This window comes from Pneumocystis jirovecii (assembly GCF_001477535.1).
Source record: "Pneumocystis jirovecii RU7 chromosome Unknown supercont1.10, whole genome shotgun sequence".
NCBI classification, from domain to species: Eukaryota; Fungi; Ascomycota; class Pneumocystomycetes; order Pneumocystales; family Pneumocystaceae; genus Pneumocystis; species Pneumocystis jirovecii.
The window spans coordinates 338,345-363,945 of record NW_017264784.1 but is presented as its reverse complement, the minus strand read 5'-3'; the positions used below and the strand labels follow the sequence as shown (position 1 = coordinate 363,945).

Sequence of the window (25,601 nt, the reverse complement as noted above, 5' to 3'; positions counted from 1 at the left end):
GAATTTACTATATTATATAAATAGTAGTACTGTAATATATTTAATATATTATTAACATTTATTTCGAAATTAAATAAATTATAATTACTTTTATATATATTATATCTTTTATAACCTTTAATAATATTTTTTAATCAACAAAATTATTCAATTTCTATATTATGATGTATATTATTTCAAGCATTAATATTTTTTCTTAATCAAATTCCATAAATTTATTATTCATCACACAAAATATAATTTACAAATTATATATTGCATTATACGACAATATACGTATATCATTCAATATACATCGTTTATATATATATAATACCAATATTAAGAATTTAATATCAAAATATTATAATTATCAAAATATTATAATTATCAAAAAATTATTAAAAAAAAGGTAGTGGCATTCAGAAAAAAATAATTGAACACCAATTTTCAATGTTTCCAAACAGAATTTTCTTTCAAAAAATTACATGTCCTTATATTCGAAAAAATACAGAATGTAACACAATATTTTGCCCATTTAATCATTTATACCAAACACTAAAAGAACAAAATTATGACACGAAAAAACGGAAATATTCATATACACCTAATATTTCTAACATATTACCACAAGGTAAATTTAAAAAAGTAATATAACATCTAAAATAATATATAGAAAATTATGTTAACGTGATAAAAAATACGTATAATAAACTATATTATAAAGAAATATTTTAATTTTAATAAAAGAAGGGATTATCAGTGTAATGATTCTACATCTATTTATGACGCAAACAAACTAAAGAAAAATGTTATATTTAAAGATAATAAACTACAAAATTATTCAGAAACAAATGATAATGATATAGGCCCAAAATTTATACATACTCTTGTTCATATACCGCATAAAACTCGTGTTCATTTTTTTAGATTAATAGAACAAGAATTTTTAAGAATATATTCAAAAACTAATCAAGGTAATTTTTTAGCAAGAAACATTTCACTAGAAAAAGAACTTGAAATTCTGAACTCAACCTACCAAAATAAATCAATTTATATTAATTCATGTAAAAATTATATAATTTCTTTAAAAAATAAAGATATTTTACATGAAAACACCACAAACACAAAGAATGCAGAAAATGCAGTAGATACTATATTCTCAAATTACAAATATATAGAGATATCACTATTAGAACTTGAAAACTATATATTAAGCGATATTCAACTTCAAACAGCTGGTTATATTTTAGACATACCTATACCAGAAATACAAACGAGTGATGTATATTTTCATTGTGATAGATGTAATATTCCATTTATTGTTAAAAAAATTCAACATTACACAAAATGTCGCTATCATTGGGGGAAACTAATTAAAACTAGTAATGGTATTATCCAAACATTTGATCTTAAAATATATTAACGTTTAAGAACAAACAAAAATATATTCATGTTGTCATGAGAGCAATACTGATTCAATAGGTTGTATAACATCTCTTCATCATGTATTCAAAATTACATCACCATCAAAATTGGCAGCAGAAATAAAATTTGTTGCATCTCAAGCACCAATGCAATCATCATTTTTAGACGCAGCTGTCCTTGACTGTGAAATGATATATACTACAGGTGGGATGGAATTAGCTAGGATTACTATTTATGATATTTGCGAAAATTTATTAATTGATAAATTAATTAAACCAAAAAATAAAATCATAGATTTTAATACGCGTTGGAGTGGTATAAAATCATTAGATAATGCAGAATTATCATTATCAGATTTACACAACATTTTATTTACAGATCTAAAATTATGCAGTTCGACTATATTAATAGGACATGGTCTTGAAAATGACTTAATAGCTATAAGACTTGTCCATAAACGTATAATTGATACAGCATTATTATTCCAAGATGAAAAAGGATTACAACGTAAACATTCATTAAAGTATCTTGCAAAAAAATACCTTAAACGTGAAATACAAACAAACATTACAGGTGGTCATGATAGTAAAGAAGATGCTAAAGCAACTCTAGATCTTGTTCGATATAAAATTTATCATGATAACTTAAAAAAGATCCATAAATTACATTAATATTATGTCATTTAAAGTAATAATTCATTACAACTATAATGACTGTTATATTCAATACTTTCAACAAATTTCTAACATACTTTATTGTATCAGTCTATATAAATCATTTATATTTTTTAATAAAATATTATATATTCAGTTAAAATACTTATTTAATTATAATAACATTTTAAAACAATTGAAATTAAGAAACAACTTAAAAATATTAAAAAAAGGATTTACCATAGTAATATATATATATTTACATTTCAAATTAACATAAGAAAATATATATAAAACTAAAAATTCATATAACAATTTTAAATTATCTTAACCAATAGGTTGTTTTTTTATAATCATAAATTTCAATCTCCTACAATATATACATAACAAAATCATCTCTAACATTCATAAAAACTATATCTATATAATATCAATTAAAACTGATATAAACTAAAAAACTTCAATATTAAAGTTTCAATAAATTAATTTTTAAAATATTTACAAACAAATAAGTCACATGTAAAGTTTAGAAATCATAAATAGTAATTTTATAAAATCTTTTTTTTTTTTCAAAGAATATTAATATTAAAATATACACTTAAGAAAATTATTAAATATTTTATTTTAAAAAAATTACTATATTATATTGATTTTTTTATATTTTGAATACATTTTATTATAAATATTATAAACGGTTATAAATAAATTGGCATTAAACATAATCAAACTTAGATAAACTGTAGATAAAAATGTATATTTTTATCGATCTAAATAATAAGACCAAAACATTATATATATAAATTGACAACATTTATAAATTATTAAATACAAAATATTTTATTAAAATCAATATAAAATACAGACTTGTTGAAATCAAAACCAGTAATTCAAAAAATAAATTATTTTTATTTAACAATACTAAAAATACATGAATGATAATACGTTTTAAAGCACGGATTAGCAGAAATATTTTCTTAAAAACCTAAGTTATTATGAATCATTAGTTTTCCATCCTAATGATTTCTGAACAGCTTTTTCCCACAAAGAAATCATTTGTTCTCGTTTACCATCACTAATTTTTGGCGAAAAAACGGTTGTTTTACCCAAACCAATACTTTCTAATCCTTTTATATCTTCCCAAATACCAACAGAAAGACCAGCAGCAATAGCAGCCCCTAATGCAGTAACTTCACGCATCTCAGGTCTATTTACATCAATACCAATAAGATCAGATTGAATCTAAAAGACAAAACAAAACGAAAAAATATAATTCTTAATATACCTGCATACAGATGTCAGAATTAGTTATCCCACCATCAACTTTAAGACTATTTAGAGAGTTTCCAGAATCCTTTTCCATTGCATCCAAGATTGCTTTAGTCTGAAAACAAATAGCTTCTAATATTGAACGTGCAATATGTTCCTTAGTAGTATAATTAGTAATACCAACTTTCAAAAAATATCAGTTCAGATTATAAAAAGTATAACACTTACATAAAGTACCACGAGCATCATAACACCAATATGGAGCAAAAAGGCCAGAAAAAGCAGTGACAAAAACAACACCTGCACTATCTAACCCAAAATAAACACAATTAACCAATAAAGTAACTCTTACCTTCTACAGATGCAGCCATTTCATCAATCTCAGATGCAGTAGCAATAATTCCCATCTGATCACGATACCATTTTATAGCACTCCCTGCTACGGCAATTGAGCCTATAAAAATTCAAAAAATCATTATACTGTAAAAGATATATACCCTCTAAAGCATAAACAGGCTGCATTCCTTTGAAGACATAGCCAACAGTTGTTAACAAACCATTTTTTGAAATAGTCGGATTTTGACCAGTATTATAAAGCAAAAAACAACTAAAAATCAGCAATATATATATATATATGTAACAATACCCAGTCCCATAAGTATTTTTAGCAGAACCTGGAGCAAATGCTAAATGGCCTACCAAAGAGGCAGACTGATCACCTAAACATCCTGCAAGCGGTATTCCTAAAAGTGGGCCAGAAGAAATTACAGCATAAATTTCAGAAGAAGACCTAATCTCAGGAAGCTGAAGCTTTTCTAAACCAAAAAACTTAATAAGAAAATCATCATATTTTAAAGTTCTTATATTTAACAACATTGTGCGAGAACTATTAGTAACATCGGTGATATGAATACCACCATTTATACCGCCAGTAAGATTGTATATCAACCAAGAATCAATAGTCCCTAGTAAAAAGTTACAATTAAATAAAAATTATAGAAAATTAGTAACCAAAAGCAAGATTTCCTTGATCATAAACATCTCGAACATCTTTAACATTATCAAGTAACCAACGAAGCTTAACAGCAGAAAAATATGTGGAAATAGGAAGACCACATTTTTCGTGAATTTCAGATGCATATTCTTTTTGTTTTAATTGATAAACAGTTTCCGTAGTACGAGTATCTGACCATACAATTGCATTATATAGAGGTATTCCAGTAGTCTTATCCCAAACAACCCTAATCATTTCTTAATTTAAAATATTAACTAAAAAACATTTCTAAAACATACGTTGTTTCTCGCTGATTTGCAATACCAACAGCCTTAATTAACCTAATGCTTTTACCTTTCTTCACAAATTCTCCTATTGCTTTTTCAATACATATCTTAACAGAGTTTAAAATTTCCATAGGATTATGTTCAATCCAACCAGGAGAAGAATAAATTTGTGGAAATTCATGTTGATAAAGAGATGCAATACAACCATTTTTGTCAAATATAAAAAACCGACTACTTGTAGTTCCCTATTAATTCAAAATCATAAAAAACAATTCTTATACAAGATAATAAAAAAACATACCTGATCAATTGCTCCTATATATTCTGAAGACATTAGTAAATTAAAATCCTGAGCCCTCTAAATTTATTCTTAAAATAAGTAAAAATAAAAAATTTAGATCATATGAACTTTTTTTCTACATTTTTGTCATTACAAAATAACATATTTTTATTAGGTAAACATTACTTTAACTTTCCAACTAGATAAACTAAACCATATACAAACTTTTTTACTTAAATAAGTTAGTCTATTTTAATTATCATCTCGTAATAAAAATATCACATGACCCTAAAAAATGAAAGCAAAATACTATCTTTTTCATATCAAATTTCAATTAGTAAAAAATTAAACTCAAAAATAACACAAAATTAAAACAACTACAATATTAAATATTCAGTATTATCAGGAAAAAAATATTTTTTAAATAAAATAAATATAAAAAATCATAAGTGAAAAATACGTGTATATATAATAATTCAAAATTTTAAAATAAAAACAGTCACAATATTTTCTACAAAAAGCTCGAAAGATTTAGATAAAAAATAGCTCAATAAAATTAAAAAAAACCGCTTATTATAAAAAATGGTAAGTTAATTTTCAATATTTTCATTAGACCTTTTTGGGGAAATAAATGTTGAACATTTTTAATTTTCTATTATTGAATTTATGAAACTATAAATTAAAGAATTTAAATAAAACATTCCCTTACAAAGAAATTAGTTTTAAGAAATACAACAAAATACATTTCCAACTAAACAATAATAAACTGACTTTTAATATTTTAGTCTTCTAAAGCAGATTCCGGAAAAACTGTGACGAAATCTTTTCCAACATCTAAAGCAACTGAGAAATTAAAACATAAAAACCCTCTTTTCGAAAAAAGGCCCAAAAATTTCGGTATTGGTAAGTGATCTATATAGTCTTTTTAAAAGTATCCTTTTTAATTTTTTAAAGGTCAAGATATCCAACCTAAACGTGATTTAACACGTTTTGTTAAATGGCCTCGTTATATACGGCTTCAAAGACAAAGGAGAGTTCTTTATATGCGTTTAAAAGTCCCTCCTGCTATTTCACAGTTTCAGTTTACTTTGGATAAAAACACAGCAATTCAACTTTTTAAGCTTCTTAATAAATATAGACCTGAAACTAAAATTGAAAAAAAACAACGGCTTCTTAAAAAGGCAGAAGAAAGTCTGGAAGAAGCTTCGATTAAAAGCTTTGGAAAAAAACCATTTTTCGTTAAGCAAAGTGTTTCTTTATCTTAAATAACTCTAATTTTTTATTAGGAGTGGGTTGAATCATATAGTGTCTCTTATCGAAAACAAAAAAGCATCTCTTGTAGTAATTGCAAGTGATGTTGATCCTATTGAGCTGGTTGTGTACCTTCCCGCACTTTGTCGAAAAATGGGTATTCCTTATTGTGTATTATTTATTTATTTAGTTTATGTTGTTATTCATTTCTTATAGATTGTGAAAGGCAAGGCACGTCTTGGAGCAGTTGTTCATAAGAAAAATTCAACAGCTCTTGCTTTTACTGAAGTTAAATCTGAAGACAAAAATACTTTAGCTACTCTAATTACTGCTATTAAGGTAGATTTTAGTTTTTTTGAAGTAAAAATTTAGATAGTATAGGTTAATTATAATGATAAATACGATGAATCTAGACGTATATGGGGAGGTGGCATAATGGGTAAGAAGTTAAATGTTTTAAATTTTTTTGATTTATATTTTTAGGTCAAAAAAGTATCGATGCTACTATTAAAAAACAAAAAATTAATAATCGATCCACTAAAATTTAATTAGTTATGTCTATCCAGTTTCTATAAATATTTTTGAATATAAATTATTATTATACATGCAATTTTCATTATTTCTTATTCTGTTATAGATTTTAAAATAAAATATATTTCTAAATATTTATATTAATTTTAAAACAAATAAATTAGTAAATATTTTCTATTATAATTATTAAAAGAAATCCTAAATATACTTTTAACGAGTCTTATATCTATTAAGTTAATATTTTTTAAACGTTCATCTTTTGAAAAACAATGTATTAAAATATACTCAAAAAAACCATCTTAATGAGTATTTAAATAAAATAAAACAATCCTCAATAAATTTTATTAAAGTAATTTTAAATTCATCTTTATATCATTAAATTATTATCATTATAAAAATAAATCTCTAACATTTAAAAATTCAAAATTTAATAACATAATATTAATATAGTTTTGAGTATAATACAATAGATTATAGATTCAATCAAATATTATAATATATATATATATTAAATTTATAAAAATATTTTTTAAATTTTCTATATAAAAATATTACAAATAAAATCCTAATTTATATATTAATCATAAAAAATTATCAAAATATTAAATCTTTTAAAATTTTAAATTTTAAACAAAATTTCAATCAAATCTTACAATTATATTTTTAAAAAAACCATTCTTTAAATCTGAAAAAAATATAAAACTATAAAAAATATATAGAAATACGACTTTAAAGAAATATCAAAACAACATACTTATATTTTAAATATTATATTATATTGATTAATCTAAATGAAGATTAAGACATAAGTATTTACTTTAATTAAAAATACATATTTTTTTTTGTAATTTTAAACCATTATGTTAACATTCATCATAATCATATATAAATGGCAAAACCACTGTGATCAATATATAAATTTAAATATAATTAACAATATTAAAAAGCATGTTTTACAATTAAATTTAAACCATTAAATTCATAAAAACAGTTTTTATAAATATCTATAAACTTAAAATTAGTATAAATATACAATTATTAATAAAACTCTATAATCAACTAAAACAATAGTTTTAAAAAATAAAAATACAAAATTACAAATTACAATTTTGTATACATTAATAAATTATTAAAATATTATTTTAAAACATTATAATTATAAAAAATCAAATACGTGATTTTATAATTATATTATATAATCTTAAATATATATTTTTCAATATAATGATAAAATAATATAATTTAAATTTTTATGATATTAAAAATAAATAATATTTATTGTTTCATTATAAACAAAAAGTTTTTCAAAAATCAAAATAATAAACAGTTAAATATAACAAAAATAAAAAACAGATTATAATATTTTTTTCAAAGATTTAATTATATAGCAAAAAAAAAAAACAAAATAAATAAAACAATAAGACCATATTTAAATTATATAAAATCAAATAATAAAACAAGAATATAAAAACTCATAAAATTATTTTTCCCTATTTAATAAATTCATTATTTAACAATTCTAGAATTATAACATCGTAAAACATCGAAACCAATGGCATATAAGACCGTCTTTATTTGATAGAATTATGAAAAAATTCCAAGAATGCTCGAATCACTTGTAGCAGGTATACTAAGACACAAAATACAATATATAGTTCTATTAATCTATTATTTAAGGAATTTTAAAAAAATTTCTTGGATCCTATGTAGAAAATTTTGATGTAATAAATCTCTTAATTGCAATTATTTCTAATAATAATAGCCTAAACAATTAAATATTGGTATATGGAAAGGAGATGTTAAACTTAAAGACCTTAAACTTAAAAGAGAGGCATTTTAAACTTTTTCAATATTATTTTATAATAATTCAAATTTAGGCTCTAAGTATATTTAAACTTCCTATAAATATTTTTGAAGGCTTTCTTGGAGAATTAATTTTACAAATACCTTGGTCCAATTTAAAAAATAAACCTGTAAAAGTTATCATTGAAAACGTATTTTTACTTGCATTTCCTAAAGATAACCAAGAAGTAAAATAATTTATTATTTAATCTAAACTAAGATTTATAACAGTATAGCCAAGAAGAAGAAGATCAAAGAATTCAAAATCTTAAAAAAGAAAAACTAGAAAGGTATAAATATACCTTTAAATATATACATATTATTTTCGGATTTTAATTATTTTTATTTATAGAGCAGAACTTCTTGATCAACGTGTATCACGTAATGATACTCAGAAAAATCAATCATTTGTAAACAGTCTTATTACAAAGGTAATATACAAATAATTTATATATAATGTTGAATAGTTAGATTGTTGATAATCTCCAAATTATTATTAAAAATATACATATCCGTTATGAGGACAACATAAGTGATCCAGAAGTATATATATACTTATTTTTCCTATTATCTCATAAATATAGCATCCTTTTTCTATAGGAATTACACTTTCCGGATTTTCTGCTATATCTACAAATGATAAATGGGAGCCCATTTTTATACAAAATAACGTAGATTTTATACATAAATTAGTTACACTTGATTTTTTGACCATATACTGGAATGTAGATTCTTATTCTTTTTCTAAAAAATCATCCAGTGAATTATTAAAATGTTTTAAAGACCTAATTGTTAGAAACTGTCATACTCCAAATCATCAATTAATATTAAAACCTATTAGCGGAACAGGCCATATTACTCTAAACAAAAACAATGTTGATGGTTTTTCTAAAACAAATATAAAACTTATTTTTGAAGAATTAAGTTTTGTATTTGATAATTATCAGTATAGAAGCGCTCTTATGATGGTCGATCTTTTTCATTTTTTTATTCGTCAACAAAAATACCATCGCTTTCGTCCAACAGGAGATGCTTCTAAATCTATTAAAAATAATCCAAGACTTTGGTTACAATTTGCAGCAAATTCTATTTTATATGAAATACATGAAAAAAATTCCAAATGTACATGGGCTTATTTAAAGAAAAGAAGAGATCAACGTTTAAAATACGTTGATCTTTTTAAAAAAAAATTACTCGAAAAAATTGATATAATAGAAAATGAAGAACTTCAGCAGCTAGAATACTTGCTTTCATATGAAGATATTCGTTTTTATAGATCTTTAGCAAAAAGCAAACTAAAAAAAGAAAAGGCTCTATCTCCGAAAAATAATTCTCAACAATCACAAAGCTGGCTATCATGGTTATGGAGTAGCTCTCAAAATATAGATGACCAAAATAAAAATGATTTAATTATGACAGATGAACAACGAAAAGAACTTTATGACACAATAGATTGGGATGAAAAGAAAGGCATTTCTGAAGAATTAAATAATTCTGTCGAATCTATCAATTTAAAATTTTCTTTAAGTCTTAAAACAGGAAGTTTTACACTTACAGAAAAAACAAATAAAACAAATATAAAACAGAAAGATATAATATCATTCTTTTTCAATAATTTTAACTCAAGCATTGTTCAACGTTCAACTTCATTTGCATTTGAATTTGAGCTCGGTGAATTAAGTGTTTATGATGGGACTACAGAAGACAGTGTATATCCTCAAATAGTTAAAGTTAATATTAACAAAAAAAAAATATATGAATTTCCTGATCTAGATTATATGCAAGAGAAACCAGATTTAGAAAAAAAAACATTAATTTATGATGATTTATCTCCATTTTTTTACTTTAAATTCGAAAAAAACCCTCCTAATAATGACGCAGATACATCTGTAATGGCAAAGCTAAAATCCATGGAAGTGATTTATAACCCTCACTGTCTAACAGCGGTTTCAAAATTTTTTGAACCGCCTAAAAGTCAAATGGTAAGTATAGAAGTTTTAATGGAAGCAGCGAGCGCCACAGTTGAAGGAATCAGGAATCAGACAAGAGCTGGTCTAGAATTTGCATTAGAAGAACACAAAACTATTTCAGCTAAACTTGATCTTCAAACTCCTTTAATTATAATCCCTCAAAGGTTAAAAACATATATATATATATAAATTTCATTTAACATTAACAGTTATATAAAAGTTGATTGTAGTTGCATAATATTAGATGCAGGTCATATTAGTCTTGAAAGTAACTTAGTAGAAAAGGAAAAAATTCGGGAAATACAATCGAAACACAATAAAGCATATAGCGAAGAAGACTATTCAAATCTAAAGTCTCTAATGTATGATAAGTTTTCTCTTAAGTTTGAATCTATTCAAGTAATTAACCAACATTTATACAAAAATATATTAAATATATCAGTTACTAATTGGACCATCTGTCGATGATGCTCTGAATGAGCTTAGGAGAAAAAATAATGGCAAAAATTTTAAAATCATCGATAAAACAGATATGTTTTTCCTACTCGAAATTTCCATATTACCTAAAGCTTCCAATTTAACTAAATTTAAAATATCAGGTCATCTTCCTCTTTTACACACGTCTATATCAGATAAAAAGTACAAAATTTTAATGAAAATTATTAATAATGCAATTCCATCTTCTAAAAAAGAAACTGATCATAAAGAAATCAAAAAGAGAAAATCTCAAAAAAAACTTTCTAATTTGTCTAAATCCAATATTCATAAATCTATTTCTTTTAGTTTTTCTCATCAAGAAGATCTAATTATTAAAGATGAATCTGATTTTTCTGATGACAAAGAAGCAGAAAAATATGAAGATGCAGTGTCCGATCAGGTTTGTCTATATAATTATATATATATATATATATATTTATTGTTATTTATAGGAATCCACTGCTTTTCAACAAAAAATATTTGAATTAAATTTCATGGTAAATAAACTACAAATATCATTATATAAAGCAGATATTCAAAAAAAAAATCAAGATCAATTACTTGTAGATATCGTTTTAGAACATTTTTCCTTACTTTTTTCAGCAACATCATATAATATTACTACAGAAATGATTTTGAAAAGATTTTTTATTGAAGATAAAATAGAGACCAATTCACCTATTGAATTCAAATATTTAATATCATCGGATGATATTATAAAAGAAAATAACAAAACTGCAGACCTCATTCATATAAAGTATACTAAAGCAAAAACTCAATCATCAGAATTTATATCTATTTATTATGATATCGAACAAAATATAGATGTGTCTTTATCTGCTATTACATTTGTAATAACAAGAAAGACAATTCTTACACTCTTTGATTTTATTATTACCACTTTTACCACATCAAATGATCAAAATTATCATAAAAATTCTCTTGAAAAAAATATAATAGTCAAAGATAACCAGGAACATACAATTTTATCCAACAAAATATCTATGAAAGTTGGGCTCACAAAGATAGTATTTATTTTCAATGATGATGGAATACGACTACCAACTCTTATATTAAGCAAAACAGATATCAACATTTTTTTAACACAAAAAACTATGTGCCTTAACATAAAACTTGGAAATTTATCATTATTGAACGATTTTAATGTCGACTCAGAATCAAATATTAAAGAACTTATTAGTATTGAAGGAGAAGAGCTAGCAGACTTTCGCTATGAATTATATGACTCTTCAAACGAAGCAATATATCCAGGATATGACACTTTAATTTATCTAAGTTTAGGATCAGTAAAAATTAATTTTTTAAAAAAGCCTTTCAAAAAAATTTTAGAATTTGGAGCTAAATTTGCTCAAATGAAAACACTTTATAATTCTGCACGAGAAGTAGCTATAAATCAAGCTTCACAAATCCAGGATTCTGTCAATAAAATACATTTTAATATTTTAATTAGAACACCTATCCTAATTTTTCCTGAAGTAAAAAAATTAAAAAATAAAGAAAATAATATTATTGTAGCCAATCTTGGAGAAATTTATGCATCAAATAGTTTTGAAACATTAAAAGAAAATTCATCTATTTTTTCTCTGAATAAGATTTCAGCAGGAATTAGAGATATTAGTTTATATTCACGTTTTCAATATGAATGCAACAAAATAGAAGAATTAGAAATGCTTGACGGAATAGATATTGATTTTACTGTAGAGTATGTTGAACATACTCTCAATTCTAAAAGACCAGATATCAGAATAATTGGCTCTATGGCAGACTTAAATTTTAAATTAACAGATAGACAGTATTATTCTTTAATCAAATTGAGTCAAGAAATCACCGAGGTATTTTCAAATTATAGTGAAAAGGACTCAGGCATCTTAAATAAATCAATAGAAATTGACAATAGAAATCAAGAAGCATATAAATCTAAAATTACAGAAACAGATTTTTCAAAAGAAATTAATTACAAAAACAATTCATACCAAGAGCTATGGATTAAACTGGATCTAAAATTCAATATTAGAATAATATGTTTAGAAATATTTTCAAATAACTTATTGCCCATAGAAAATCTTTCTAATCATTCTTTAGCAAAATTTTCTTTAAATACAACAATTATTAAAACTCGTATTTTTTCAAATTCTTCTTTAGAATCTGAATTACAGATAAAGTCATTTGTTCTTGAAAATACTAAGTTCAACAAATCCAATAAATTTCGAGAAGCAATATCTGCTATAAAACATGATGGATACCAATTTATGGCTAGTCTTAATATATCAGGAAAAACAGATAAAAATATTATTACAATGCTTACTATTGATAGTCCTAAATTTATCTTTACACTAGATCATATTTTCGAATTGAAAAAATTTGCTACAATAGAATTAGAACCTGAAACATCTATCAAACAAAATATTAATGATAACTACAGAGATGAGAATCTAGAAGGTATATCAAAATCTATTAAAAAAAAAGAGACACAAAATCCAGAAAAAATATCAACAAAAATAAAAAAACCATCCACTAATATGTTTTATCAAATAAATATTGTCGATGCAAATATAATTTTACTTGAAAATCTAGAATTGCATTCATCAGAAGCTGTAGTATTAACTACAAAACAAATTCTAATATCACAGCAAGATATTACAACTTTATCTATTAATCAGATAGGAATGTTTCTTTGTAAAATGGATAACTTTGAAGAAAACAAAATAAGAATATTGGATGATTTCACAATAGCTTTTACTATGGAGTTTAAAGTTTTAAATGAAACACAAGATCTGACAAATATAATTATTGAAATAGATCCTTTAATTCTTAGATTATCTCTTAGAGATATTATGCTGATATTAAATATTATAACTAAAGTATTTGAGTCTCCTGGGTCAAACAAGAATACAGTAACAGATAACAAACTCAATAAAATAAAAAACAATATATCTATAGAAAAAACAGATTTTAATAAAAATACATATTCTTTAAAATCAAAAAGACTATCAGATAAAACAATTTCTAATCCAGAGAATAACGCTAATAAAGAATCTATTATTACAGCCAAAGAGGAATTAAAAGCCAATATACAGGGTTTGAGGCTTATATTAATCGGATGCCATCATGACCTACCCACTATTGATATTTCAATAAATAAATTCATAATATATTCTAATGACTGGTCATCAGAGGTATTTTAATATAATTATAAACTCATCTGACTTTTATTAAGTTAAATATTAACACTAATTTAAATTTATTCATAAATTCATACAATTTCTCAAATTCCCATTGGGAACCTCTCATTGAACCCTGGCAATTTGAAATACATGTATTAATCTATTCTTTTATTATCGTTTCATAATAAAAAATAGGCAGTAAAATCGATACATCCAGAAAAGTTATTAATTACTTTATCCTCATATAAAAGGTTAGAAATCATTATAACACCGAATATCATTACAACAATAATGGAAATGTTACAATTTATAAATCAAACACAAGAGAATATCTTGTCTAAATATCAAACATTTGAAGCCCCTTATAGAATACAAAATAAAACTGGTTATTCTATAAACTTATGGTCAAATTCTTCTAAAGATTTGAATTCCAGGAAAAAAACATATAATCTGAAAGATGGAGATACGATTCCATGGAAATTCGAAGACTGGAGACAAATGAGAAGCGTATTATTATTATTATTTAAAAAGATCATTCTAATTTATATAGAATATTTCAGATAAAAATCAAAAATATTTCATTGGAATTCATTTAGAAAATACAGAATGGAACCCAATAGAAGACATTTCTATTAATTACGAAGGCGAAACATTATATTCTCTTGAACCAAAAAAAGATGTTCTACATAAGCTTTTAGTTAAAACTATTCTCGGCCCCGATAACATAAAATATATAACTTTAAAATCAACTCTAACCTTAGAAAACCAAACACAGATACCTATTGAAGTAGTAATCATTAATAATCAAGGGCAACATTCAGAAATATATAAAATTGGTTTTTGTTATAAATGGTTTTTTTAATAATTTTCTAATACAAGTAGCACCAGGTAACGAATTTCCAATACCCATAGAATCTGCATATTATTATGCATTAAAAATTCGGCCTGATCGTATGTTTATATTATGTATTAAAATTAAATCTCTAATTAAGTAGCCTATCTAGAATATTCGTGGTCATCAAATATTATAGAATGGAAAAAATTATTAGAATATCCGTCATCCATAATTTCATGTGAATCTCTTCAGAAAAAAGACAATTTGTTTAACTTTCAAATCCATGCTCGATATGATAAATTAAATCCTTTAGTAAAGTTACTCTAAAAATAATATCTTTATTTTTATTAACAGTAAAAGGGTGTACCCATATATGAATATTAAAATAAATCCTCTAATTATAATTCAAAATCTTCTTCCATATGATTTAAATTATAAAATTTTTGATAAAAATACAAAATCTACATGGGGAAGCTTTCTAAAAAAAAAAGAATCTAGTTTTATCCACACAATAAATTTATCTCATATTTTACTTATGGGAATTCATATTCAAAACACAGGTAATCTATATAAATAAAAAATGTTTTTTAGCTTATTTATAGTCTATAAACCTAGCACTTTTTCTATTATCAGTACTCCTAATCCTGATAAAATTCGAAAAGAAACAAAAATAGTTGTAACAGACAAAGACAATTTAAAACTTTATCTTTATTTACATTATTAGTGAGTATATATTTTTTTTCTTAAAATATTTATAAATTATCAGCGAAATTCCTGATAGTGGAAAAATATTTCGTATTGCAATTTATTGTCCTTATGTCATTCTTAACAAAACTGGTCTCGATGTTCAGATAAAATCAAAATTATTCCTACAACAAGCAAAAGTAGCAGCAGGTCAATTTTCTATTGGTACGTATTAAGTTAGAACTATTATGAATACTAATAAACAATAGAACACACAAAAAAAGCTGTTCCATATATGTTTTCATATGGTAATCATGATAGAAAAAATAGAGCATTAATTAAAATTGGAAATTCAAATTGGAGTAAACCTCAAAGCTTCGAAGCTATTGGAAGTGTATCAGAAGTTGTTCTTGGCTCACCTGAGCAAAAAGAGATACATATTGGCATCGTGGTTAAAGAAGGAGAAGGAAAGGTAATATTTATTATAATAAATTATACGTGTTAATATTAAACTAAGTACACATTAACAAAAATTATTAGTCTAACACCAAGATTTATTATTAAAAGTGGTCTTGACGAAGATATTAGTATAAAGCAACCTAAATCATCAAACATAATGACATTATATTCTTTACAAAAAATGCCATTATATTTCATGGAACAAGCTTCTGAAAAACAATTAATTCTGTGTTTTCCAGGAAAAAATAATGAATGGTATTCTATTGATTTATTTATTTATTTTCTAAAAAAATAGGTCATCACCATTTAATATTCAAAATTTAGGAAAAATTCACGTAAAACTATCAAAGTATAAACAAAATCAACAACTTATTAGAGTTGAAATAATGCTAGAAGAAGCAACAGTATTTATTCATTTACTTCTAGAAAAAAATAATTGGCCATATTCTATTCGTAATGAAAGCGATGTTGCTTTTACTTTTTATCAACCAGTATTTACCACTTTTTTATATGTTTATAATTTTTATTAAAAATAGAATCACCATCTTTCAATAGATAACAGCGGAAAAAAATCCAAATCACCTCATTGCAATATAAAAGCATATTTCATTCCAGCAAAAAGTATAATGCCTTATTCATGGGATTATCCAGCTTCAAAAAATAAAGAACTAGTATTCTCAGCAAATGGAAAAGAAAGAACAGTACGGTTGTCAGAAATAGGAGAATTAATTCCTATGAAAATACCTGTAAGTACTTTATTAAAAACTATTTTTTTTTATTTTTTAAAGATAGGTAATGGATTATATAAAACTATTGATATTAGCGTTGTTGCTAATGGGCCATCACAAACATTAATACTAAAAAATTATTGCGAAAATGAAAGTATTTATAAGCCTAAAACAAGTATTTTACAAAACACTTCAACACTAACAAGTAATATTTACTATAAAGAAGGATTTGAAGTAATTAATTTTAATGATAATATTACATGCAAAATAGAAATTAAATTAGAAGGAATTGGCATTTCTATAATAAACAATCGTCCTCTTGAACTATGTTATATTACGCTTAGGGATTTAAATTTAAAATTTAGCGATTCTCCTTTATATCAGAATTTTGATATTATTGTCAAATGGATTCAAGTAAAATAATTAGAATATTTAACTTTAAATAAAACGTATTAGATCGATAATCAATTGTACGGGGGCATTTATCCAATAATACTATATCCCAGTGTAATTCAAAAAACAGGCAAGGAATTAGATACACATCCATCATTTCATTTATCAATAATCAAAGTGAAAGATGACTGTAAATATAATATTATATCTTTTCAAAACATCTAAATTTCTTAGCTTATGGAGTTATATATGTAAAATATGCAACATTACTTATCCAAGAAATGACACTAGAAATTGATGAAGATTTTCTCTTTGCTTTGCTAGAATTTACAAAACACATTGGACAATCCGATTTAGAACAAGAAAACGAAATACTTTGTGATGAAAATCTTGAAATTCCAGAACCTCAAAAAAATACATCAGGAACCGAAATATATTTTGAAGTATTACATATTCAACCAGCTCAACTAAACCTTTCTTTTGTCAGAACTGAAAGAGTAAACGTGGAAGACAAGTAATATTTGTAAACCTAATAATTCAAAGTAACAAATATTAGAACATCTTCAAAGAATCCATTTTTATTTTTCTTAAATATTTTAACAATGGCTATTGGGAATATAAATGATGCCCCTGTCCGTTTAAATTCTTTATTAATGGAAAACGTTTTAACATCATTACCATTATTATTACAGCATATGCAAAGCCATTACGGTCAAGATTTTTTTCACCAAATTCATAAAATTCTTGGCTCAGCGGATTTTCTTGGCAATCCCGTTGGCTTATTTAATACAGTAAGCTCTGGTGTTATAGACATATTTTATGAACCATATCATGGTTTTGTAATGAATGAAAATCCGCATGAGCTTGGATTTGGACTTGTTAAAGGAACAGCGAGCTTTGTAAGGAAAACAGTTTTCGGTATTACTGACAGTGTATCAAAATTTACTGGAAGTATCTCAAAAGGTAAAAATTATTATTATTAAGTTAAATAAGTTAAAAAAATTAAAAATAAGGTCTTTCAATGGCAACAATGGACAAGAAATTCCAAAATTACAGAAGAATAACTCAAGGACGAAATAAACCAAAACACGCTTTATATGGTGTTACAGCTGGAGCAAATTCTTTTGTTACTAGCATAGCAAGTGGCGTAGAAGGCCTTGCTAGAAAACCTTTAGAAGGTGTGGAAAAAGACGGAGCAGCAGGCTTTTTCAAAGGGATAGGAAAAGGCATAATTGGGTACATATCTTCAAATTGTTTCTTTTACTAATCTTAATATACATAGGCTCGCTACTAAACCTGTTGTTGGAATCTTTGATTTAGCAAGTAATGTTACAGAAGGTAAAATGATTTTCTGTTTTAATATCTATTGTTTATTTCGATAATGTAGGAATTCGTAATACTACAACAGTTTTTGATTCAGAGGGAATTGATAAAGTCCGCTTAACAAGATTTATTGGAAAAGATGGTGTCATAAAACCATATTCTCAAAGAGAAGGCATGAAAAAACAACTATATGCAATAATTTAATATATTTAGCTCTTGGTTTATTTTTATTAAAACAAATAAATAATGGTCGATACTTTGATGAAGAATATTTAGCACATTTAAATATTCTTGATGATACAATATTAATGATTACATATACAAGAATAATGATAGTAAAATCTCGAAAACTTTGTATTGAATGGGAAATTCTTCTTAGTGATATACAAACTATATCTCTTAAAAAATCAGGGATTGTTTTAGTTTTAAGAGGTAAAACTCTTTTATTTATAAATATTTAATTTAAATAAAACAGATAAAACTAGTTGTCCTTTTATTCCTATCGATTCTACTACTAGCCAAAAATTTATATTTACTAAAATTGGTATTGCGGTACAAGAATATAATAAAAAAAATAAACCTGTTATCTAAAAATATGCAATTCATATTTCAAATTTAATTTCCATTACTTACATAGTTACATAATAATTTATGCAATAATTTAAATACATTTATATAATTCTATTTTTCATTTACTATTTTTATACTATATTTATTTTTAGCGCGTCATTCGGTTATCAGTCTTAATTATCAAGGAATGATAAAACATTTTAAAATAATAAATAATAAATATTAGATTCATAATAATTAAAACAATTCGTATGAATACATCTTCATATGACCAAGAAATCAAAAATAGATACGTAAATGTTGTGCCTTCAGCTAAATCTTTACTTGATACAACAGAATTTTATAACCAAGAAAAAAATAGATTAAGCAATTATACAGATTCGCAAATATCTCCTCTTGTTAATGAACAGGATGAAGTGGGGATGCAATATCTTAGTTCTAATGCAGTATTTGACTCAAAAGAGTACGAAATACTATCATTGGAAGAAACGGAAAAATTAAAAAAAGTAAAACATCATTTTTCAATAAATAAATCTAAGAATAGCAAGGAAAAACATATACTACTCAATAGAATAGAAACAGTGCGAAAAACATTAGCTTTAGAGTCAAAACTCCGAGAAGCAGCACAATCTTTATCACGTCTTCATTCTAACAGAGGAAAACGGATATCACGTCAAGTTGAAGACCAACTACTTATTTCAAATAGTAAAATTGAAGAAGCAGCAGAAGAACTATGGCGTCTTCAAAAGAATGAACACGAAGTTTCTATTCGACTATTAAAACATACAGCAGGAGTATTAAGATATGCTTTAGAAAAACATACAATGAGCGGACATATTTCTAATTTTCTTCAAGAAAAAAAACCTATGGATCTATATGATTTTAATGAACTTCATTTTTATAAATCTAATAATGCAGAATTCTCAGAAAACACAGAATCTAGAAAAAATAAAATAAATGATAACATATCATATACTTTAATCGAAATTCAAAAACGTCTAACAATATCAAATAACCAACTAAAATCCTTTTTATCAGGAGGAAAACATGTCACTAAATATTCAGAAAACGAATTACACTCTAATTATAGTTCAATAGATGTTTTAGAAATTCTTTCAGAATTAGAAGATACTATATGTAACGTGCACCAGCAATATTTAGAACTTAAAGAAGCATCTCTACTTCAAATTGCTGAATTCCAAAAAAATTATAAATATCTATGGGACAAAACAGACATCGAAGAATGTCCAATAAAAAGTTATTCTATAGAACATGGCCAATTCTCAATAGATACTTTAATATCTCGAGTGGATTTGCTTACTTCAGAATTATCTAAAAGCAAAAAAATGTACAAAGGTTTACTCGAAAAAGAAAAACTTCAAGAAGAAAACAATCTATCAGCTATAAACTCATTAAAAATAGAATATGAAAATAAAATTAATGATTTGGATATGGATCTTTCAAAAGCTAAAAAAACTATTGGAGAACTTGTTGTACGCGAATCATCGATATCTTCTGAATTATATGATGCAAATGAAAAAATATCTGAATATCAACAAACAATAGATACATTAAATGAGGAAATAGAAATAGCTAAACATAAAAAAGAAGATGACTATAAAAAATGGGCGGATGATCAAAAAAATCTAAAAAATACAATAAAAGATTATGCCAATCAAATTAAGGATAACGAAACTAAATTACAGGAGCTTGACGATACCTATTCAGACCTTTTAAAATCTCATTCAGATTCTTTATTAGATTTTCAAAAAAAAATCAAGCAAAAAGAATCAACATTAGAACTATTACAAAATGAAATTTCTAAACTACAAAACATTAATACTATACTTGAAGAAAAAATTCAATTTCTTCAGTCTCAACATAAAAATGAACAATTAGAATATGAAAATAAAGCAAATGAGACAATAAAAAGCCTTGAAAATGATGTTATTAAATTATCAACTGAAATAACTATATTAAAAGCTGAAATTGATACTATATATAACTCAAAACAACAAAAAGAAAAAACACCTATAATTATACAACAAACTAAAGAAAATGATGCATATATAGAAAAATCAGAAAAAGAAAGCAAAGAAATAGAATTAAAAAACAAATCTATGAACGAAAATATAAAAATATCTGAATCATTAAAAGAAATACAAGAAAATAAATTAATAGAAATGATCGATAAAAATAGAATAATATCTGAAAAAGAGATTAACCTTGAAAAACGCTGTCAACTTCTTCAGTCAGAGCTTAATGAGATGTTAAATGATTTTGAACAGATCACACGAAACATGTTGGACTTCGAATCAGAAAGAACCCGTCTTGAAAACACTATTGATACATTAAAAGAAAAATGCGAAGAACTCGAAGGCCAATTATCTGATAAAAAAATACAATGGCTAGGGAAAGAAAATCTATCACCTGAAAAATTGAACATAAAAGAACATGACGAAGCAATGAGCATTGAATTACTAAGAAAAGAATTTCGAAAAATAGTACATGAAATAAGAGAAGAGCATTCTAGGAAAATGAAAGTAAGTGTTATGACAAAATATATTATTAGAAACAATTAAGATATACTTTAGGCAGAATTGGAAGAGCGGCGCAAAATTGAAAATACGCTTCGTCAACTAAAAAAAGATATGGCACAAAACAATCCTATATGACATTTATGATATATTCAACTACCAGAAAATAGCGTATATCCATAAATACGCATAACTTTAATACTTATTTTTCTAGTACAATCAACATACTTTTCAAATAACTCATAAATGATTCTTATTATATATATATGCTGTAAAATTATTCTTTTGAATATGCTATTCTTTTTCATTTTACCAATATATATTATAAATAATTGTCTTTTTTTAATAATTTTAATTTTCCTTTTTAATCGGATTAAAACCTATAAAACAAGTTGACGAATTTATAAATAAAAAAAGCAACATAATTTACCAAAGGTAATTAAAATTAAAAATAATCAAAAACTTTTGAAAAAAAAATAAAGGTAACTTAGATTAGTGTTCTAAAAATACGCTACCAAAGCTAGTAATACTCAAACAAAAATACTCTTTATAACTTTAAACAAAAAACAAAGTTCTATTAGACATTATTTTCGCGTAAAAATAAAATTTCCTTTCATATTACAAAAAAATAGTATTGTTTTTCACTAATAAGATTAAAAAAAGTGGACTCTATGCAATTTTTTTTAAATATAAAGCAGGCTTATTAACAACACTATAATTCTATCAATGACACAGTCTCTGTCAACAAAATCTAGTATATCAACCAATACATCCACTAGTTTTTCAAAATATGATGAACTTCGTCCTTCAGAGTCTTTAGATTCTTCAGTATCTGTAAACAATCAAAATATCTCATCACTTGAGTCTATACCGTTACCTACAAATTCTATAACTAATAAACCTGCTATTGCATCTTCCTCTATTTATCAAATGTGTCGAGAGATTCATGAGCGATTGCTCGAGGTTCCAAATTTTGAAATTTATTTGACTAATGCCAGGTCTCAAAGCGATCTTTTTCCAGCAGGAATAACAAATGATCCAGTCTCTTTACTTTGGCAATGTTTCCGTCAAGGTGCAAGTCTTTGTGCTCTTTACAATGCACTTAAGCCCGAAAAACCTTTAACTGTTAATCCAAAAGCCCACTTAACAAGTATGAATGCATGTAAAGCAAATGTATATCATTTTCTTCTAGCTTGTCGTAACGAACTTGGATATAAAGATAGCGACTTGTTCTCTATTTCTCAACTGTATCAGGATGATACAAATGGGTTTGTTAAAGTCTATATTTTCTTTATATTTTATAAAAAAATATTTATTATTAAATTAGGTAGCGAAAACAGTGTCTCTTATACTAGACAAACTAGAAGAACAGAATCTTTTAATTAAAAGAAAAAAAGTAATATGTCATGATCAAAATTTAAATAAACCAAAAGATAATCGTGCCAAAGTTGTTGCAGAACTTTTAGATACAGAAAGAAAGTATGTCCAAGACATGGAAACTTTGCAAGTAAGGCAAAATAATGACAAAAAGTATACCAATATAATTTTAGAACTATATGCATGCTCTTCAATCAAATGAAATTGTATCCGCAGATACAATTCATCTTTTATTTGCAAACCTCAATATGCTTGTTGATTTTCAACGTAGATTTCTTATTGGAATAGAAGCTAATTCTGCTCTTCAACCTGAGCACCAAAGATTTGGAGCACTATTTATGCAAATGGTTAACCTGTGTATAGGAAAACTAATATTTAAATCTAATTCTAAAATAGGAGGAATCATTTAGTATATATGAACCGTTTTGTTCGAATTATACATATGCTTCTGATCTTGCTATTGAGGAAACTGCGAAATTAAGTAAACTTGCACATATTGTAGAACCTACTTATGAATTACCATCATTATTAATTAAACCTATTCAAAGAATTTGCAAATACCCGCTTTTACTTAAAGTACTCAAATATTTGTTATTATCTTATTTTAAAACAATTAGGAACTGTTAAAACATACAAGTCCATCAGATCCTCATTATGAAGAATTAAAACAAGGAATGCATGCAATTAAGCGAGTTACAGATCGTGTTAATGAAACTCGTCGTCGACAAGAAAATGAGGTTGTTGTAATGGAACTTGAGAGAAGAGTAGAAGACTGGAAGGGACATAATGTATCAAGTTTTGGAGCACTTTTACTTGAAGATATATTTATGGTACTTAAAGGAGATGTAGAACGAGAATATCATGTATATCTTTTTGAAAGAATTTTACTTTGTTGTAAAGAAATGTCCACCTCAAAAAAACAAACAAAAAACATGTCTATTTCAAAAAAGCCACAAAAAAAACGAGGAAGTTTGCAATTAAAAGGCAGAATTTTTATTAATAACGTCTCAGATATTAATTCTATTTCAAAAAATGGTATATATTAAACATATTTTTTATATTTCTAAACAAACAAGGACAATATACTTTACAGATTCACTGGCATAATGATCATGAAAAGGAATACTTTATACTTAGATGTCGTAATGAAGAAAATTTGAAACAATGGCATACTGCACTCAAAAAACTCATAGAAGAATTAAAATCTAAAGAAAGCATTCAAATTAATCAAAATCTAGTAAACCATAAATCCAGTTTATCTAATAATCAATTTACAGCAGTTAAGAATTTTAATATGAAACCAAAAAATTACACAACTGATAGTGATGACGATAATTGCTATAAAGATCTTGAAGACATTATTGATAACGGCAGCGATATAGGATCATCAACTATGAGTAGGAACCCATCTTCAATTAGTATGAGGTCAAGATCTACTACAAATGATAGCATTCTTAGTTTTGGGAATAATTACTATGGAACTTGGACTTGCCCTTCTCGAGAACTATCTCAGACTTCAAAAATATCACAAACATATTTTCAATCCTGTTCGTCAAATCCTAAAAATGCTCCAGAAAATATAAATTACAGACCTTTTGAAAACAATTATACAATTTATCCAGAATCTCATATACCAACTATTGATTCATCATCTAATCTTACAAGGAAAAATACAAACTCATCTACTGCAAATCCTTATTCATTTACAAGATTTAATTCACAAAATTGTAATCGCGATTTTGACCAACTTAGGTTCACTGCACCTCCTATGTCTCAGACACCTCATGAAAACAATATTCCCTATTTGTCACACAATTATCGTATTCCAATACATCAAGCTCCTTCAATATCAGACATATCTCAAAATAGGCTACGCTCTGCAAGCAATCCAATGATGAATACATTTTCAGAAAACCAAATACCTTTCAACACTAATTTTTTATCATCACTGTCATCATCCCGTTTAGCATTAAGCCATAGAATTGAACATAATGATAGTACATCATCATCTATTTCTTCAAATACATCGTTGTCACGGCCTACTACTGAATCACCAAATACAACAGGTAATATTTCACCATCTACTATTCCGCATACTCGTTTAGAAGCAAATAAAAATGAAAATCATATAAAAGTTAAGGTTAATTATTTAGATGATATTTTCGTTATTATTGTCGCGCCAAATATTGGATATGCTCAGTTAATAGAGAAAGTTGAGCGTAAAATTCATCTTTGTGGGAATTATGCAGCAAAAAATCTTAAACAACCATTACGAATAAGATATCAAGATGAAGATGGTGATCATATTACAATTAATTCAGATGAAGATGTACAAATGGCAGTAGAAATGCGGCACATGTATGGAACGGAAGGACTATCGGGTACGTCAGGCATCATTAATCTTTATGTTGGATAATAATAAGATTTTCAATGAGCAAACGTTTCATCTACGACTTAATATTCATTTTTGTTTTATAATCCATATACAGGTAAAACTTTATTTAAAACTACATATTTTATACAAATCAAAAACCGCTTTTTACAAATTATAC

The 25,601-nt window shown here is 25.3% G+C and overlaps 6 protein-coding genes across 6 annotated transcripts; 5 read left to right on the top strand and 1 right to left on the bottom strand.

The window, feature by feature from the left end:
• Positions 1-432: 432 nt before the first annotated feature.
• On the top strand, positions 433-2,078 carry T551_02412 (RNA exonuclease; the record flags this gene model as incomplete). The annotated part of the gene is made up of 4 exons (XM_018374675.1): positions 433-613; positions 656-683; positions 730-1,370; positions 1,414-2,078. 4 exons carry the CDS (start codon positions 433-435, stop codon positions 2,076-2,078), a joined length of 1,515 nt encoding a protein of 504 aa, XP_018229247.1.
• A 972-nt stretch (positions 2,079-3,050) lies between these two features.
• Positions 3,051-4,941, bottom strand: T551_02411 (glycerol kinase; the record flags this gene model as incomplete). Its single annotated transcript, XM_018374674.1, has 9 exons — positions 3,051-3,299; positions 3,343-3,509; positions 3,555-3,635; positions 3,679-3,780; positions 3,824-3,933; positions 3,973-4,291; positions 4,338-4,567; positions 4,620-4,852; positions 4,909-4,941. The coding sequence occupies 9 exons, from the start codon at positions 4,939-4,941 to the stop codon at positions 3,051-3,053; spliced, it is 1,524 nt and encodes a 507-aa protein (XP_018229246.1).
• Positions 4,942-5,182: 241 nt separating this feature from the next.
• Positions 5,183-6,686, top strand: T551_02410 (uncharacterized protein; the record flags this gene model as incomplete). The annotated part of the gene is made up of 7 exons (XM_018374673.1): positions 5,183-5,224; positions 5,673-5,790; positions 5,842-6,135; positions 6,194-6,309; positions 6,355-6,477; positions 6,520-6,577; positions 6,622-6,686. 7 exons carry the CDS (start codon positions 5,183-5,185, stop codon positions 6,684-6,686), a joined length of 816 nt encoding a protein of 271 aa, XP_018229245.1.
• Positions 6,687-8,205: 1,519 nt separating this feature from the next.
• T551_02409 (uncharacterized protein) lies at positions 8,206-19,156 on the top strand (the record flags this gene model as incomplete). Its single annotated transcript, XM_018374672.1, has 32 exons — positions 8,206-8,294; positions 8,347-8,390; positions 8,432-8,500; positions 8,547-8,699; positions 8,743-8,801; positions 8,864-8,942; positions 8,983-9,054; positions 9,096-10,645; positions 10,691-10,880; positions 10,924-11,358; positions 11,411-14,155; positions 14,197-14,295; positions 14,339-14,650; positions 14,694-14,979; positions 15,026-15,094; positions 15,139-15,295; positions 15,339-15,538; positions 15,581-15,701; positions 15,745-15,887; positions 15,932-16,134; positions 16,180-16,376; positions 16,417-16,612; positions 16,658-16,871; positions 16,914-17,263; positions 17,306-17,432; positions 17,477-17,756; positions 17,799-18,205; positions 18,256-18,478; positions 18,525-18,580; positions 18,630-18,737; positions 18,779-18,997; positions 19,041-19,156. Exons 1-32 carry the CDS (start codon positions 8,273-8,275, stop codon positions 19,154-19,156), a joined length of 9,501 nt encoding a protein of 3,166 aa, XP_018229244.1. The 5' UTR covers positions 8,206-8,272.
• Positions 19,157-19,386: 230 nt separating this feature from the next.
• Positions 19,387-21,810, top strand: T551_02408 (uncharacterized protein; the record flags this gene model as incomplete). The annotated part of the gene is made up of 2 exons (XM_018374671.1): positions 19,387-21,678; positions 21,730-21,810. 2 exons carry the CDS (start codon positions 19,387-19,389, stop codon positions 21,808-21,810), a joined length of 2,373 nt encoding a protein of 790 aa, XP_018229243.1.
• Positions 21,811-22,398: 588 nt separating this feature from the next.
• T551_02407 (uncharacterized protein) lies at positions 22,399-25,465 on the top strand (the record flags this gene model as incomplete). The annotated part of the gene is made up of 6 exons (XM_018374670.1): positions 22,399-22,950; positions 23,000-23,179; positions 23,223-23,396; positions 23,446-23,625; positions 23,667-24,084; positions 24,126-25,465. 6 exons carry the CDS (start codon positions 22,399-22,401, stop codon positions 25,463-25,465), a joined length of 2,844 nt encoding a protein of 947 aa, XP_018229242.1.
• Between the last annotated feature and the right edge of the window lie 136 nt (positions 25,466-25,601).